This window comes from Urocampus carinirostris, chromosome 2 (genome assembly GCF_059441175.1).
Source record: "Urocampus carinirostris isolate Australia breed hairy pipefish chromosome 2, RoL_Ucar_1.0, whole genome shotgun sequence".
NCBI classification, from domain to species: Eukaryota; Metazoa; Chordata; class Actinopteri; order Syngnathiformes; family Syngnathidae; genus Urocampus; species Urocampus carinirostris.
This window is the reverse complement of record NC_142350.1, coordinates 2,197,720-2,214,422: the sequence shown is the minus strand read 5'-3', so window position 1 is coordinate 2,214,422 and position 16,703 is coordinate 2,197,720. Positions and strand designations below refer to the sequence as shown.

At 40.3% G+C, this 16,703-nt stretch overlaps 1 protein-coding gene across 1 annotated transcript; it reads right to left on the bottom strand.

Moving 5' to 3' along the window:
- Window positions 1-2,980: 2,980 nt before the first annotated feature.
- mrps21 (mitochondrial ribosomal protein S21) lies at window positions 2,981-6,236 on the bottom strand. Its single transcript, XM_088327736.1, has 2 exons — window positions 6,015-6,236; window positions 2,981-3,343 (listed from the first exon to the last, which is right to left on the bottom strand). The coding sequence occupies exons 1-2, from the start codon at window positions 6,095-6,097 to the stop codon at window positions 3,163-3,165; spliced, it is 264 nt and encodes an 87-aa protein (XP_088183862.1). The 5' UTR covers window positions 6,098-6,236; the 3' UTR covers window positions 2,981-3,162.
- Window positions 6,237-16,703: the final 10,467 nt, after the last annotated feature.

Here is a 16,703-nt window from a genome sequence, read left to right as displayed (position 1 = left end):
GGTACAACTCCAGCAGCGGGGGATACACGTGCAATAGTAAGCGTGATCGTGATTCGTCGAGGAGAACTTTGGCTGTGGTGTGATTGGCCGATTGGCGTGACCAATGGGCAGAGTCCGGGCGTCTGATTGGCCGCGGAGCCCGCACGCTGCACGTGTTGTCGTTGTGGCCTTGTAACACGACCGCAGTCACGAGGACGTAAGCGCGCCCCGAATGTTTGGGCGTGTGCAATGAATATAGATGTACACTTTTGGATTTACTCAATAAAGTTGGAAAACTAAAGCTAAGGGTTGAGATCTCGTCTTAAATTCTTATGCAACTTTTTAAAGGTAAAGAAAATGAATTTAAAAAAATCACATCAATAACATAAATCTTTCTCATTTTAATTATTTTTTTATTTATTTGTTTTAAACTCACTGCATTTTCATATTATATTAACAATACAATTAGTATGTAACCTATTGTAACCTATTAGAGTGTTGAGCGTCTGCAAAGTGAGGCACGCAATACTTTTGTCTCATGGCAGAGGGCAATCGACAGAGCAAAATTTTTGATTTGGCACACACCTGTTGGGAATTAATATCAAAATGTACCGTTTACCAAATTGTTCGAATTAGTTATCTGACTCCATTAACCAAACACAACCTACATTCACCCAACAATTTATGCGCGCTCGTTTCTTGAGGGAAAAGATGAACAAGAAAGCCGAAATTTTCACACGGGGGCAGATTTAATTTCATTAACAATTTAACTAAGTGTACTCCATCGAAAACGGCCGAATTAGTGTCGTTGGAGTCTCTGGGAAGCCCTCTTCTTAAGTCCTCTAGCTCTCTCCTATTCACCATCTTCTCCCTGCATAATGGCATGCCGACTCCTCCCATGGGTGTGCCAAGGAAGACCCCCCCCCGGGCGTCGCGATGTCTGGAATACTAAAAACAACACAAAGCGTTTCTACGTCATTAGGGCCTTTCTGTGTCTGGATGTGATGATTATCTTATCAGGCTTACGTCCTGTTCCCGCCGTTCCTGTAAACATTTTCCACCAGGGTGCCCTGACATTGAACTACAGCCCAGTCAGTGAATATCTTTTGCATTAAATGTAATTTGTAGTCAATCGTATAAAATCCTTTATAGTCAAATGTATAAAATCCTTCACACCGCAGCCCTTTTTTGTACATTTTTGCGGTTTTGGGTCATTCTTAGTCGTTTTTCAGTCACTATACAGGGAGGTCGAACGGTCGTCTTGGGACAAAGATGTCGCAGGTTCGAATCCCAGCTCCTCTGGGTTAAATGCGGAAGTGTCCTTGGGAAAGACATTAAAACCCTCAATCCCCGATAAGCAGGTAGGGGCCTTGCTTGGCTGACTCCGCTATCGGTGTGTGAGTGAGTGAATGGATAAGTGTGAAGTACATTGCAAAAAGCTTTCAGATATCTTCAGTGACTTGAAAAGCGCTATACAAACGCAGTCCTGTTGCTGTTTTCTTTTTGTGTTGGGGTCATTCATTGTTGTATTTTTGTTTTGGATTTTTTTATATTTTTCAGTCGTTTTTTGTTTAAGTTTAAAGCATTTTTTGGGACTTGTTTTTGTTTTGCGGTCATTTCTAAGGTCATTTTTCAGAAGTTCAAATAATCATGACTTGACAGTAATAATTTGGTCTTATTCCGTCGCCTTTTTCTTTTGGGGTTGGTTTTAATTTTGGGGGGAGTTTTTGTTGTTTTTTTCGTAGGTTTGAAGTCTTTTTTTTTGGTTCGTTTTTAAGCCATTTGTCCGTGGTTTTCATTTTAGTGTATGGTCTACTTCGGTTTTAATTTTGGTCATTTTTGTATATCGGTCATTTATTGGTCTTTTTATTAAATCGTTCTGTTTTGGGGTTAGTTTCGATCTTTGTCAGTTTCTTTGGTCCTTTTTGTTTTGAGGTCGTTTTAAAGCAGATTTGGTCATTTTTGTGTATGGGTCATTTTTTTTTTTTTCTGGTCTATTTAGGTCATTTTGTTTTAGAATGGGGGTTATTCGCCTTTTTGTGCTGTATTTTAGTCGTCTTGTCGTGTTGATAAGAGAGTACTCGGTTGGTTTGGACACATGGAGAGGATGGATGAGGAGCGAATGTTGAAGAGGATCTACAGAGCAGAAGTCAATGGTAGGAGACCAAGAGGAAGGCCGCGATTGACGGAGATGGATGGTGTTATGAGTGCACTGCAGGAAAGTGGTCAAAATATAATGGAAGCTAGAGCTCTTGTTGGTGATAGAAAGGAGTGGAGAGGTGTTGTGAAAGGATTGTGGGATTGTGGACGCGTTCTGAAGGATGGGCTGGGCACCCGTATGATGCGGCAGGGGTAAACCAGTGAAAGCTGACGGGCCCTGCTGTTGAACAAAAGAGTGTGTTGTGTCACCCTGACCCGAGTGACATGGCCGCTTTCTGGTGTCCCGTTTCATCTGGAGGGATGAAAGCATGACCAACTTGGGTGCCGAGGTGCCTAACTTGTTTGGGTGTTTGGGCAATTGGGTTGGCCATGGTCCAAAAAATTCTGTTTTTTTTGCTATTTATTTCCCTTTTATTTTCTTTGTTATTGTATGTGCGTGTCTTGCTGTCGGTCACCTCTCTTGAGGGATATGACCAAGGTAGATAGATAGATTTTAGTCGTTTTTGTGTCATTTTTTATCTCTTTTGAAAGTTTTTTCGGGTGTTTTGGTTATTTTGTTTTTTAGGGGGGCCATTGTCATTTTTAGCTCGTTTTTTTGTGATTGGATCGTTTTAAAGTAGTTTCTCATCACAAACAATAGAATTAGTGATAGTATTAGCAAGCTTGCTGTCGTCTAGCTGTTCAGTTTTTTTTTTACTCGTTGCATGGATTTTTTCCCATATCTATTCATGCTCTTATCCAAAAGGATCAGCACATATAATTCATTTATAAAACAATACGTATTTTTCAATGCAACAGTTATATATTGCTTCCGTGCTCTGCAAAACAATCAAATGACAAATAAGATGTGTGTTTGTTTATTTGTAATTTTGACTGTGCCTCACCAGACGCCAACCTCACAGCTCTGTACACATTAATGAAAAATAAGTAGGACAACCAACGTTTTTCATACAGAATGGTTTCTTGAAATATACAAAAATTAAACATGAGAAGATATTCATGTCCCTTTCCCCATCAATTTCTCTAAGAACCAAGCCATGGGTCCGTTCGGTTGGTCCTGGAAACGAAAGTGACCTTTCGGGCCATTTCTGCGTTGTAGATGCGCTTGCACTGCTCGTAATTTTTGCGCTGGCGTTCTCTGCAAGGCTTTTCGTAGTATCGCTTGCGCTTCACAGTTTCGATTATCCCATCCTGGCTCAGGAACCTGCAATCAAATCAAAATTACAGAACTTAATAAGGAAGATAATGTAGAGGACTGAACTGCCACAGATTCAAAAGATTAAATTTTTGCATATGTGTATCATGTTTCAGGCCAGTGATTTATTTCATTGTGTGTCGGATAAAATTTTGAGTTTTATCAAAAATTATAATCACCCAATTGGAGAACTTTATTTTGAAAAGCATCAACAGGAACGCCAACCGATCAAAGGACAAGTCTCCGGTGATGGATGACATTAGAGGTATTTATAAGAGGCATGCAAAGGCCTCCTCTCCTTTTTCAGTCACGCCTGCTCTCCCAGAGATCAGCCCGAAAGGGGGGCATTGCAGGCCTTAGCCCCCTTGGGACAATGGGGACCAAGAAGGTCAGAATCCATGGCCTTAGTCTCCTCAGCCAGGAATCATTAAAGTACTTTATAATTTAAAATAGCGTCAGCCAGTCCACAATATTTTCTTTATTAAGTATGTTTTTACAATGCCAAATAGAGGTCCAAGAACCTTTATCTATTTTTTTCCACCACGCCTATCTGATTTTATCCTAGTTTTAGGTCAAGTCACATTTAATTGTATAACCCTTAATCACAACATGTCTCAAAGGACTACACAGGTTACAATTACGTCATCCCTTGATCTTAAACCAACATGCGGGCAAGGAAAAACCAAACCTCAACATGAGAATAAGAAACCTAGGGATGGGGCCTTACAATTGGTAATCCCCCTTCCAGGATGCTACATTAGTGTTCCGGCCAGAAAGCGCATTATGCTAAAGGGAATGAAGCGGACGCGTTAGGGGGAGGACAGAGTGATAGCACACGCGTGGTCGGGTTTTTCTTTTATTCCAGAATAAAATTGTGAAAGAAAAGTACTGTTTAAAATACAGTCCAAATGCCAACCCAAAACCCCTAAAAAGATGAAAAAGGAAGTGTTTATTGGACCGGATTTAAAGCTCCAATGTGTAATATTTGACCACTAGATGTCACTGTGTTGTCTGGTATGAGCAAGGGCCAGTGCTACACGGCAAAGCATGGTGGCAGGAGACTAAACAAACATGGCGCCAAATGAAGTGGGGATTCCACGGTTTAAAAGAAATACATTTCTCAACCAATGTTCTTTTTAATGTAAAAATAACATTTGTATGAAAGTTCATGCATTTTTTTCCCTGTATTCAAATCAATGTTTTGTTTTTACTAGGCGGCAGTGGCTCAGGAGGTAGAGCGCTCGTCTTGGGATCAAGAGATCGCAGTTCGAATCCTGGCTCCTCCGTGTTACATGACGAAGTGTCCTTGGGTAAGACACTGAACCCCTAATGCCCCCAATAAAGCAGGTTAGCACCTTACATGGCCGCTATTGGGAAATGTGAAGCACACTGTAAAGCGCTTTGGGGAGTCTTGACTTGAAAAGCGCTATATTGAGACTCTTCGTGATTTAGGGCTATACAAATAAAAATGACTTGACTTGACTATATTAATGCAGATCATTTAATTTAATTTCATTACTGGATTTAAGTTTTCTTTGTACCACGAAGAAGCACTAAATATTACACACTTTGTCATTAAGAATTTCACATACTTGCACGTGCAAAAAAGGAGCTAAAATTATGACTTGGGCCAAAAGATGGCGTCAACAAGTCGATAATTTTAAAGCTACATAACAACCTATAATGGTAACTTTTTTTTTACAAAGTTACAGAAATTACACTGTATCACAAGCCACAACATGAGCCATTGTGCTAAATGAAGATGTGTGACCAAAAATAGCAAAATGTTACGTCTGAAAGGCGCACAGTACATGCATCTTTTCTTCCAGAAAGGAACCTGAAGCCAGACCAAAGAACAGCCCTATCTGGTTGCGAGCCATAGGTTGCAGACCCCTGAACTAAAGCTTTTAAGTGTGATAGTGATGTGTGGCCACGGCAGGCGCAACTGGTGTTAACAATAGTTCTCAATGTGCTCAGAAAGTTTTGTCTGTAGTGTGTCATGACAAAGTAGAGGAACATTGGTCGAGGGTCAAACAAAAAAAACAACAATAAAACAAAAAATGCAAAGACTCAATAACAATATTAACAAGACAGTAAAATACCTTATAATGGAATTTTTTTTTAAAAAATAAGTGCAAACACAATTGGGTCCGATTCGAAAATCATAATGCATGCTAGGGCTGCAATTACCAATTATTTTAATAATCGCTAGATTACTTTTGCGATTAATCGACGAACTGGAATTTTAATAAACACTTTTTAAATGTTCTCATCTATTCAAATAAGCAAATTTTGGACAGATAGAAAAATAATGCACAAAACATCATCCGTCTGACTTTGGTATGAGTCTGGCAGTTCCAGTATGGGGGACCTGCTTACGCTCCACTCGTGATTATCTTCATATCGTAAAAAAAGTTAGCCTTCAAATAAGATTTTAGGGAGGGATGACCAGAGTCTTTACTACATATTTAATGTTTAGCAAGCCATGAAAAGGGGGATAATTACAAACGATGAAATGAGAAAAAAAAGAAAATAAACGTTTCGTCTTACAATAAAATGCGCATGCGCAGTTTTATGACATTGCACTATTTTAGCTCAAAAATAGCACAGAGAAGACCAAAATGAAACACGTGTCACAAAGGTTCGGATGTTTTAAGTAAAACATTTTGTTATCTTGTACCGGTTAAGTTGTTTGTAAGCTGCATCCACGTTGTTTTCTTGGACCATAACCGTCCGGGCGACGAAGCGGAGGTGCCGCGCCATGTTGAATTTTGGTTGCGCAGAAAATGGCGGCGTCGGAAAACGTAAGTTTTCCAAAGAGGGTTCCGCATGGAAAACATCAGATAATATAAGGAACACAATATAATTTAGATTTCTATAAGTAGGGTCGCAGGGTGCTGGAGCCCATCCCAGTTATATTTGGCCAGTGGGTAGGTGTCCCCCTGAACTTGTTGCCAGCCAGTCGCAGGTGTAACAGAGTTGAAATGTGATTGTTTTGAGTTTTTTTTTTTAATTCTCACAAAATCTGTGTTTTAGTTGCATTACTGTTAAAATTCTGGTACCACATTCATTTGTTGAGCCATGTGGGTGTGCGACTGTCTTTTTCGTTTGGCAATTCTTCTGCGCTTGCCGTACCTTCAGCTCAATAACATCGTGCTGAAGGTAAGCTGTGCCCAATATCAGTTTGGGTAAAAATGCATATTTTGCTAGATATAGGAGCTGCTTTCACAAAATATTTTTGTATATAAATGTATATAAGTTTTGCTAAATTGTGTATATAAAAAACACTAATTAAAAGTAAAGTAATGCAGCTTGAAACGATGATGACTGTGATGCAACATGTTTCAATGCAACCACACCATGAGGTGCGGCATGTTGAGTGATGTCCCGTTTTTGTATTTTTGTTAATGTTTTAGACAATTGCAGTCGTGCACAGATGCACTGACTTTTGTATTGTTTTGTTTACTGAATTCAGGTACATGGGAATGCTGCTCATACCTGTCAACCTTAAGGATTTTTTTATTTTATTTATTTGACTATAAGGGATTTAATATAATACAAATTACATTTGTTGAATGCAGTGGGGATTTTTCACAAGGAAGGCTTGGGGTCAGTGTGGCCTAGACAAGAATGATGTTTACAGAAAAACAACAAGAACGGGGACAAGGGCTGACGTGGGAAAAGGAGACAAGTGTTCTGATAAGCTTTCTTGTTGTGAGTTTCTTAGACATGGCGGCGCCTTTCGGCGAGGAGGCGGTGAAGCACGCCCAGGGCAGGAGACAGCACGCCCATGGGAGGAGTCAGCATGCCCATGGGAGGTGGCCGACGCCCCGACGTGTGAAAAGACTGAAGACGGGAAGAGAGACGGGAGCAGAGATGGGAGAGCAGATCAGAGATCGTGAGAGGGAGGCTCGACGAAGAGTAATTAGACTAATTCGGCTAAATTTGATGGAATTCACTTAGTTAAATACTTTAAGAAAATAAATCTGCCCCCGTGTGGAAAAGCCTGTCTCTTGTCAATATTTTCCCCTAAATTAAGAAGCATGCATTGTGAGGAGAATAGTTTGTGAAAAGTTTGTGTTTGATTAATGAAGTCCGATAACTAATTCGAACAATTTGGTAAACACTACATTTTGTAATACAGTGGGACCTCGCTATTTTGCGGTTCGACGTTCCCGGTTTCAGACCTTTGCGGTCTGTAATGGTTAAAAAAAAAAGTCGGCGGAGGTCACTCCCGGGCCGCGCGACGGAGCGAGTTAGGCGGACGTGGCGTCACCCTAATAAGGATAAGCGGTGCAGATAATGAGATGAGATTTTTTTTTTTTTTTTGAAGGGGCGTCGCTACTTAACGATTTTCACTTTTAGCGGGTGGTTTTGGTCCCCATTAAAAATAAAAAATGAATAAATAAAAAAAAAACTTTTTTTTTTTTTTTTTTTTTTTTTTTTTTTTTTTTGAAGGGTCGTCGCTACTTCGCAGAGTTTCACCTTTTTGCGGAGGTTTTGTTCCCCATTAACCGGGTCTCAAAAATAATAATTAAAAAAAAAAAAAAAAAAAACAAAAAACGTTTTTTTTTGAAGGTGCGCCGCTACATAGCGGATTTTCACTTATCGCGGGTGGTTTTGGTCCCCATTAATCGTGATAACCGAGGTCTTTCTGTATAGTTCTTTCCCTGACAACCTCCACGGCTCCATGCCCTTACAAACTGTTGTATTTTTTTTTCAAACGTGTTTATTTATGTAGTTTAACATGTTACATAGTACATGTGTTTCGTTATATCATATATATTATTAATTACCATTTTGTTGTGAGATACTGAGTTGCTCAACATGAATGAGGTTTATTATAAAAAAAAGTTCAAAATTAAGTTAGGACGTTCACTGTAGAAGGAAAAAATACATGCTAATATAATTAAGTAGAATTTTCTTATTCAATTATTAATTCATTTTCTGCATTAAATTATTGTTGGTAATATACTGATGAAAGGGATAACCACAAACCTGTCTTTTTTTCATTTTCTCCTTTTATACCGTACTTCCTTTTTTTCTGAACTTCTTTATACAACATAAGAATTCGTAATATAATGCATCAAAGCAAGGGAGTCGTTTGAGAGCCGGCTCTCTTTAATGAGTTGAGCTGAAAAATCCGGTTCTCTAAAAAGAGACGGACTTCCTTTCACAACACAACTACCACGGAATGATGTATGATGGGAAATCCCCAGGCCGCAGACGCATACGCACAGTAGCATTAAACCGCTCGCTTCGTTTGAAACGAAAAAAACGATTCAGAGATAGAGGCTACCGCGGCGAACTCGTTTGACTTGATTGATTTGCCGTTTCGTGAGAGTCGGTGTATATTGGATGGTATCCATAATTGAAAAATTTGCGTTTTTCCGTACAGATTTTCTTGTACGTCGTACACGTCTTAAAATGCATAATAAACGTACTCTGTACGGCAAAACCGTACAGGTTGACAGGTATGGTGTTATTAAAGTTTCACTATTAATGTGCTTACATGTTGTCTGCTGGCCATAGCTTCAGCTCAATAACATCGTGCTGAAGATGATTGCAGTCGTGCAAGGACCCCCTGACTTTTGTATTATGTTGTTTACTGAATGTAGGCAATAAACCGAGTGACTGTGACAGGTAGACAACTCACTCGCTCATTCACACCTAGGAACAATTTGGACTGGCCAATAAACCTGTTTTTGGAATGTGGGAGGAAACCCACGGAAGCATGGGGAGAGCATGCAAACTCTGCACAGGAAGGCTGGTCCCATTACCTAAGAACTGTGCCGCGAACGCGCTAAACACTCATCCACTATGCTGCTGAGATAATCTACTTATCATATTATGTATATGAATTGTCTTTATTGACATTGATCACAACTTAGTGAAACATTGTATGTGACAAGATTAGACATGGCACTCCAGGGTAAACACGTAATAAAGACTTTCAGGTTCAATTGGCAAACATATTTACAACACAGTGCTTAGAGACTGTTTAAGTTATAATAATAGTCGAGGGAAAAGTAGTGCAATAACATTTAGCAGCAACAACAAAAATCCCAAATAAGTCACAAACTATAGATTTGCAGTTTTGCACTCTTAGACAAGAAGGCATACCTCAGGGGTGTCAAACTCATTTGAGCTCCGGGGCCACATGGTAGAAAAAACACTCTTGTGAAGGCCAGACTACTAGATAGGAGAGACACACAGAGAGAGTGAAATATAGAAAGAGGGAGAGAGAGAGAGAGAAAGAGGAAATAAAAGAGATGGAGATAAACAGAAAGTGAAAGAAAGAAAGTTGGAGAAAGAAATATTAAGAAATATAAATGGAAACAGAAAACGGGAGAGGGAACGAAAAAGGAAAGACAGCTGGAGAGAGACAAATAAAAAGTGAGAGGGAATATGAAAAAGACCAAAAGAGAAAGAATGAAAACAAGAGAGAAATATGGAGAGTTAAGATAAAGCTCGAGTGAAAGACAGAATGATAAATGAAAAGAACAAGATAGAGAAAGATAGAAAGTTAGACAGAAATGCAGAAAGGGAAAGATGAATAGAAATAGAGAAATAAATAGAGCAAAAGAGAGAAAGATAGAGAGTGAGAGGGGAAAGAGAAATAAGGAAAGACAGCTAGAAATAGGAAAACTAAGAGAGAGAAAGAGAAAGATCGAGAGCGAGAGAAAGAGAAAGACATAACAAAAGAGAGTGAGCGAGAGAGAAAGAAAAAAACACCTACAGTCGTTTCCGGATCGACTTGGACTGGCTTTTGTGACATCAAGTGGACATATTTCAAACTGCAGCTCTTTTTTTCCATTGCACTTCTCAGTTTTATCTCGCGGACAGGTTATTGCGAGAATTGTATCCCCGCCGAGAAGTGTATCCCCTGTCGCGGGAGCGCGCACACGTCACTCCTGTTGCTACAACCACTTTTACCTCGTTTTATCTCACTTTTACATCACTTTTCGGGTATGTAAGGGCGAACATATATCCCAGACCACTTCGTCTTGCATTTGTTGGGAATGTAATACAACTTAAACCATTTCTTCTTTGTATTTGTTGTGAACGTAATCGAACGGTAATGCACACCGTATATAAACCACTTTTGAGCAGGTAACGTGTTTATTTTGCCTTTTCTGACTCAAATCGCTCGTATTTAATCTGTTATGCACGCTACCATAGAGCTGATTATTTTTTTTGGTTTGAACAATTTTATTGACACTATTAACAGCAAATAAACAATGTGAGGTTTGAACAATTTTTCTCGATAATTTTAGCAGCAATTAAGCATATTAACAATTTCGTTATATCTGACAATATGACATTTTAACAATTTTTTCAACATTTTTAACAGCAATTAATGGTTTGAACAAATTCATTGACACTAATAACAGAAAACAATCTTGTCAATCTCAACAGCAATCAAGCACATTCACAATATTATATTTCAATATGACGTTTAACAGCAAACACAATGTGAGGTTTGAACAACCCTTCTCTAAAATCTTAATAGCAATCAAGCGTATTCACAATTTCGTTGTATAACATCTTTGTTAGTGTCAATAGATTTGTCCAGGCCAAAGTCGATTGTTTTTGTTCTGAACAAATCCACCGACACCAACAGCAGCAAAACAAATACGACAATCTCAACAGCCATCAAGCATATTCACAATTTTGTTATATCTGACAATATGACATGACGATATCACATTTTAACACTTTTTTCTGACATTTTCAACATCAATTAAACAATTTCAGAGTTATTATCTTTTAATAGTAGTTAACCAAAGTGTAAAGGGCAAAACTATTGTGCAAGGGCATAGCTCTGTCATCCCACCCTCCCAAGCAGCATCCTCCAGTCCTCTTTGCGGGTCCTCTCCCTTCTTACTTCTACTTTCCACAACCCAGGCCGTTGCTGCCGGGACCCCCACAGTGTATCCCCGGTTCCCCACTCCGGGCGGGTGCAGACGATTCTTCTTTATGGTTGCGTCCTAGGCCCGCCGCTCACAGATTGTATGGTATCTACAGCCATTTGGAGCACAGCCACTGGGGGGATCTGCCTGCACCTCCATACCAGCAGGTTTCTAGAGGTCCAGATGGCGTCCTTGATGGCGGCGAGAGTGAGCCAATCCCTGGCAAAGTCGTTCCGAGCCCTGCTCGAGCGACTCACCCCGTAAAGCACGTACTGTGCATCAGGGACCTCCCCTGCTGGCAAGTCCGGGAATTTTCCTAGTTGGTCGGCCATTGTCCACAAGTCCTCGGCAGCGCTGCACTCACAAAAAAGGTGCCTCACCGACTCCTGGGCGCCACAGCCAGGTCGAGGGCATGTCGAAGTCGCTGACATTCCTCGGTGGTGCATTTACGGCTCTGACTGGGAGAACCTCATGAGCCACCATCCATGACAAGTCTCGTAGTCTGTTTGGGAGGGCAGGATGATTCACGTTGTGCCAAACCGTTGTAGGTTCGCCAAACGAAAGCCCCCGCACAGGACTTACTGTTGCTCGCTCTTGCACAATAGCAATAAGGGCCCTGTGGTTTTGTAAAGTGTGACTTTCTTGTGTTTCTAAATCAAACTTCTTTAAAAAATCCCGAATAAAGAGATGTGTTGGTGGCAAGTTAAATGAAACTGGAATCAAACGATTGTTTGGTACAAGCTTTAGCTTCTGCAAATATGAGCCCATCCAGAACCAGGTCATCGCTTGACTTTTCGGGTTGTTGGGTGGGCCCACAGCGTTTTGGAAGTGGAGAGAGACATATTTGCTTCCCAGGAAAAGCTGTAGATCAGGCACTCCTTTCCCCCCTTTTTCCTTTTTCTTTTTCATTGCATCTCTTTTTATCCTTTCCCACTTTGAGCCCCAGACAAAGCGAAAGATGGCTCGGTCCAGTTGTAACAGCACGTTTCTTTTGGGCATAAAAACTAAACTGATTGATAAAAGCAGTGGGAGGATGATCGCTTTGATGATTAGGACCTTCCCCTCTATTGTCAGTTTTCTTAGTGACCAAAAAACAAGTCTTTGCTTAACTTTCCTTGTCACGTCATCCCAGTTGGTCTCGCCTCCTCCATCTGCATTGAATTTTATCCCTAGGATTTTCTGTTCTGTCTTTAACACCGTCAGTGGGAGTCCTGCCTTTTCTGTCTCTTTCCACGTTCCATAAAACTTCACTTGTGACTTTTCTCTATTTAGCCTTGACCCAGACGCCTTCCCAAACAGGTCAGTCAAGTCAAGGGCTCTTCCAACAGATGCGCGGTCAGTACATAAAATATTGAAATCATCCATGTACAAAACACACTTGGTAATTTGTCCCCCACTTCCTGGGATATTGATCCCTTCGACAAATCTATCTTTTCTTAACATTTGTGCCAAAGGTTCTATGCAATTAACATATAGAAGTGGAGACATAGGGCAACCTTGACGCACACCGCAGTTGATCTCGATTGCTTCTGATAAATTCCCGTTAATCATGAATTTGCTGTAAATGTCTCGGTATAGCAGCCCCACCCACTTGATGTATTTTTGGGGAAAACCACATTTTTCTAATACCCTGAAGAGGTATTGGTGTGAGACTCGATCAAAGGCTTTTTCAAAGTCTAGGTTTAGGACCGCTAGTCGCATGTTTCTGTCTCTCGCATAACAAATGGTGTCACGGATCAGCATGAGACTGTCGCTGATCTTCCTTCCCACGATGGCACAGGTTTGGTCCGGATCAACCAAGTCTCCCTAGACTACAGACATTCGTGTTGCTAGAAGCTTGCTGAAAATTTTACAGTCCATGTTTAAAAGCGTTATTGGTCGCCAGTTTTTTAAATCAATTTTGTCTCCTTTTTTGTGCAATAGAGTAACTATCCCTATTCTGAAACTGTCTGGCATGTTGTCTCGACTGGAAAATTCGTTAAAAACAGTAATCAGATCTGGTGCTAAAATATCCCAAAAAGTCCGGTAAAATTCGAGGTTGAGCCCGTCCTCCCCGGGTGATTTGCCTTTTTTCATAGTCTTTATGCAATCATTCAGTTGGTCTTGGGTAAAGTCCAATGTTAAAAAGGGGTCTTGACGCACTGATCTTGAAATATGATCTAATACATGCCCCATTTCATTTTCATGTGTTTCTTTCTTTTCATATAATTTTTTGTAGTAGTCTTCCATTAATTTGTTTATTTCACTACTTTCCTTGGTTATTTGCCCGTTTTCGTTTTGAAGTTTAAAAACCCCCTCACTTTTGCTCATAATTTTTTTTAAAAAGTAGCGTGTACATTTTTCCCCTTCTTCTATTTCTCTTTCTCTGCTTCTTATTATGATGCCTTTGCTCTTTATTTCCGCCAAAGCGTTTAGTTCTTGTTTGGTCTCTTTGATTTCATCATTAAAGTCCATCCCCTTTTCTGTTAGGATGAAATAGCGTTGGAGTCTTCTTTGTAGTCCCGACATGTGTTTCATCTCTTTAAGTTTCTTGTTTTTTCCTGCATTTTTAAAAAAGGTCTGTGTTCGTTTCTTTGTCATTTCCCACCATTGTGCTCGTGAATCATACGAGTCTTGAAGGGTCTGCCAGTCTTTGTACAGCTCCCTGTATTGTCGGGCTAGAGCCTCATCCTCTAGCAGGGAGCAGTTTAACTTCCACAGACCCTTCCCAACAGTCATACCTGAAGGAAATGAGAGAGAGCAGGACAGTAGCAAGTGATCCGAAAAAAAACCAGGAATTAATCTTGCATCACTCAATGCCAAACCTACTTAGGATGCAATTAAAATCTCCTCCCACGATTAGTGGTTGATGGCCAAGCATATCCGACTGGATGTCCTCTAAGAGTTCGTACCTGAGTTGTCTGTCGGTATGGCCGTATATGTTAATGAGGTTAAAATCATTCCCTATATAAGAAAGTCTTGCTAAGATTGCGCGTCCGTCTCTCATCACAGTACTCCCCTTTATGATGAGTTGAGGGTTGTTTATCAAAATGGCTACCCCATCGTTACGGTTTTCATTCGAGCCACTCCATAATGACGGATATGGCCAAATCTCTTCCCACTGTTTATAATTTTTTAGAAAGGGGATGCAACATTCTTGTAGTAAAAACACATCCGTTCTGATAGTTTTTAAGAACGATAAAACGCTGTGAGCCTTAACCTTTGATCTCACACTTCTCACATTGATAGTAGAGAATGTAATGTTCATAATTGTTTTTAAAGTATTTAAACTACTTGGACAAAACCGGGGGATCCGAGTCCATTCTTTGGTGATCATCGAGGGTGTCACCTGTGTCAGACACATCACTTAAGAGCAGTACCTCATTTGGAGACTCACCGGGGAAAACTTTGGAATCCTCTGACTCTCTGTCTGTGGTTCCAGGTCTTCCCCTTTTTTCTGGGTTAGGGGGTGAGCCAGAGGACCTATCAAGGGGTCTCTTACTTCCCTGCCCACAAAGGGTCAGATTTTTTCCCTCCCCGACTTCCTCCGTCTCAACTTCATACAATTCCCTTGTGGGTTTTTTCATCGGCAATCGGCTTTCTTCTAAATCTCTTCTCTTTGTTTCCGGTGTTTTCACCACCCCCAATTTTGTCTTACTTTTACCCCTCTTTCCAGTGCCCGTAGGGTTTTTTGGGGAGTCGTTTGCCTTTTCGATTTGTTTGTCTTTTTCAAATCCCGGTAGTGGCATAGCAAACAATTTTGTTATTTTGGACTCTCTTCCAGGCCCTTCCTGATTAATATGTGTTTTTGGAGTGACAGTTGCCTTTTCTATTTGTTTGTCTTGTCCAAATTCAGGTATTTGATGAAAAATCAAATTAGAATTTCCAGTTACTTCCTGACTCAAATTTGATTCTTTGGTCTCTCCTCCAGAGGTTTGGGGTGTATTTTCAATTTGTTTGTCTTGTTCATTTTCTTCGTGCATTTCTTGTTCATCTTCATTGGGTATTTCCATAATTTTATTCATTTCCTGTTCATCTTCATTGGGTATTTCCATAACTTTATTCATTTCTTGTTCATTTTCATTTTGTATTTCCATAACTTTATTCATTTCATTGTTTATGTTGTCTTTTTTCATTTCATTGTCTTTGTTACATATATTAATTTCATTATCTATGTTGTCTGACATCATTTCATTGCCTTTGTTGTCTTTGTTAACTGCCTTCCTAGCTTTCAACTTGTTAGCAAACGATTTCGGGCAGTTTCTATAGAGATGGTTCGTTTCTCCACAGAGATTGCATTTTCTGCTATTGGTGCATTCCTCAAAGGAATGTCCAATTGTCCTGCACTTTCCACAAAAAATTCGATCACATACCTCAGCCAGATGCCCATGCTCACCACATTTACGACAGAGTTTCGGTTGTCCTTGATAGTGGATAAAGCCACGGTTTTCCCCCAGGAATATAGTCGACCGGAGTTGTTTCAGTCCCTGAAAGCCCTGAGGATCTTGCCATTGCTGAATGGGTATCCTCCAGGCACAATTCCAAACGTTTTTCTCATCCCTCACCTTCATAGCCTGGCCTTTTATCGAGCAATATCTACTCAACAAATAACAGATGTCATCAGCATTCACCATTTCATTAAACATCCTGACAATAACTATCTTGTTAGCATTATCAGACAGCTTCTCCACTGTAAATCCAGAAAACTGGGGCCTCACCCCCTCAAAACGATTCCAAAACTCTTGATAAAGAGCCGCCGTTACAAAACTTACATCAAAGCCTTTGCCAGAAGGCAAGTTTATGACGCAATGTAAGTCCTCCATTTTAAACTTCAGAATTTTATCAAGAAACTTGTTTATAAAATCAAGTCTTGACATTCCTACATCTTTGAATAAGAATCGTACGCAATTATGTCTCCGCCTGCTGGCATAATGCCCGGCCATGGCACGGCCAATTGAGGAAGCCTTAGAGAAATATCCCAACAATTTCCTAAAAAAAAATCTAGCCACACAATCTTTGCAAGGGATCAAAACATCTGCAATTACTCCATTTAAAAAGTAATTCAGTGAGTTGAGATTCTACCTTTGCTCTTTAATGGTGAGTGAGCACTCACCACATTCTGCCGAGTGAGTATATGTGCAATTACAACTTGGAGCTCCCTATGCTGAAACGAAGTGTCAAACCAGGATAAGCGGGGTTGCTAATGAGATGAGAACTGTCAAACCATCAACAGATAAACGGGAGACGAACGTGTTTGATTTCTTCTCATAGTCAAACGAAGACGTAACACGTCGATAATTGTATTTTGTGTTTGACTTGAATAAACAGATCATCGTGTGCCCAATATTGTCACAGCAACGGTGTCATTTTTTTTCTAGTACAAATGATCCAACGTCAACCTAACAAATGTAAACAAAGGTGGTGGGAGGGACCAGCCTGGCTGCAACAGTCTGGCTGCCGAGAAATGCACCCCCATC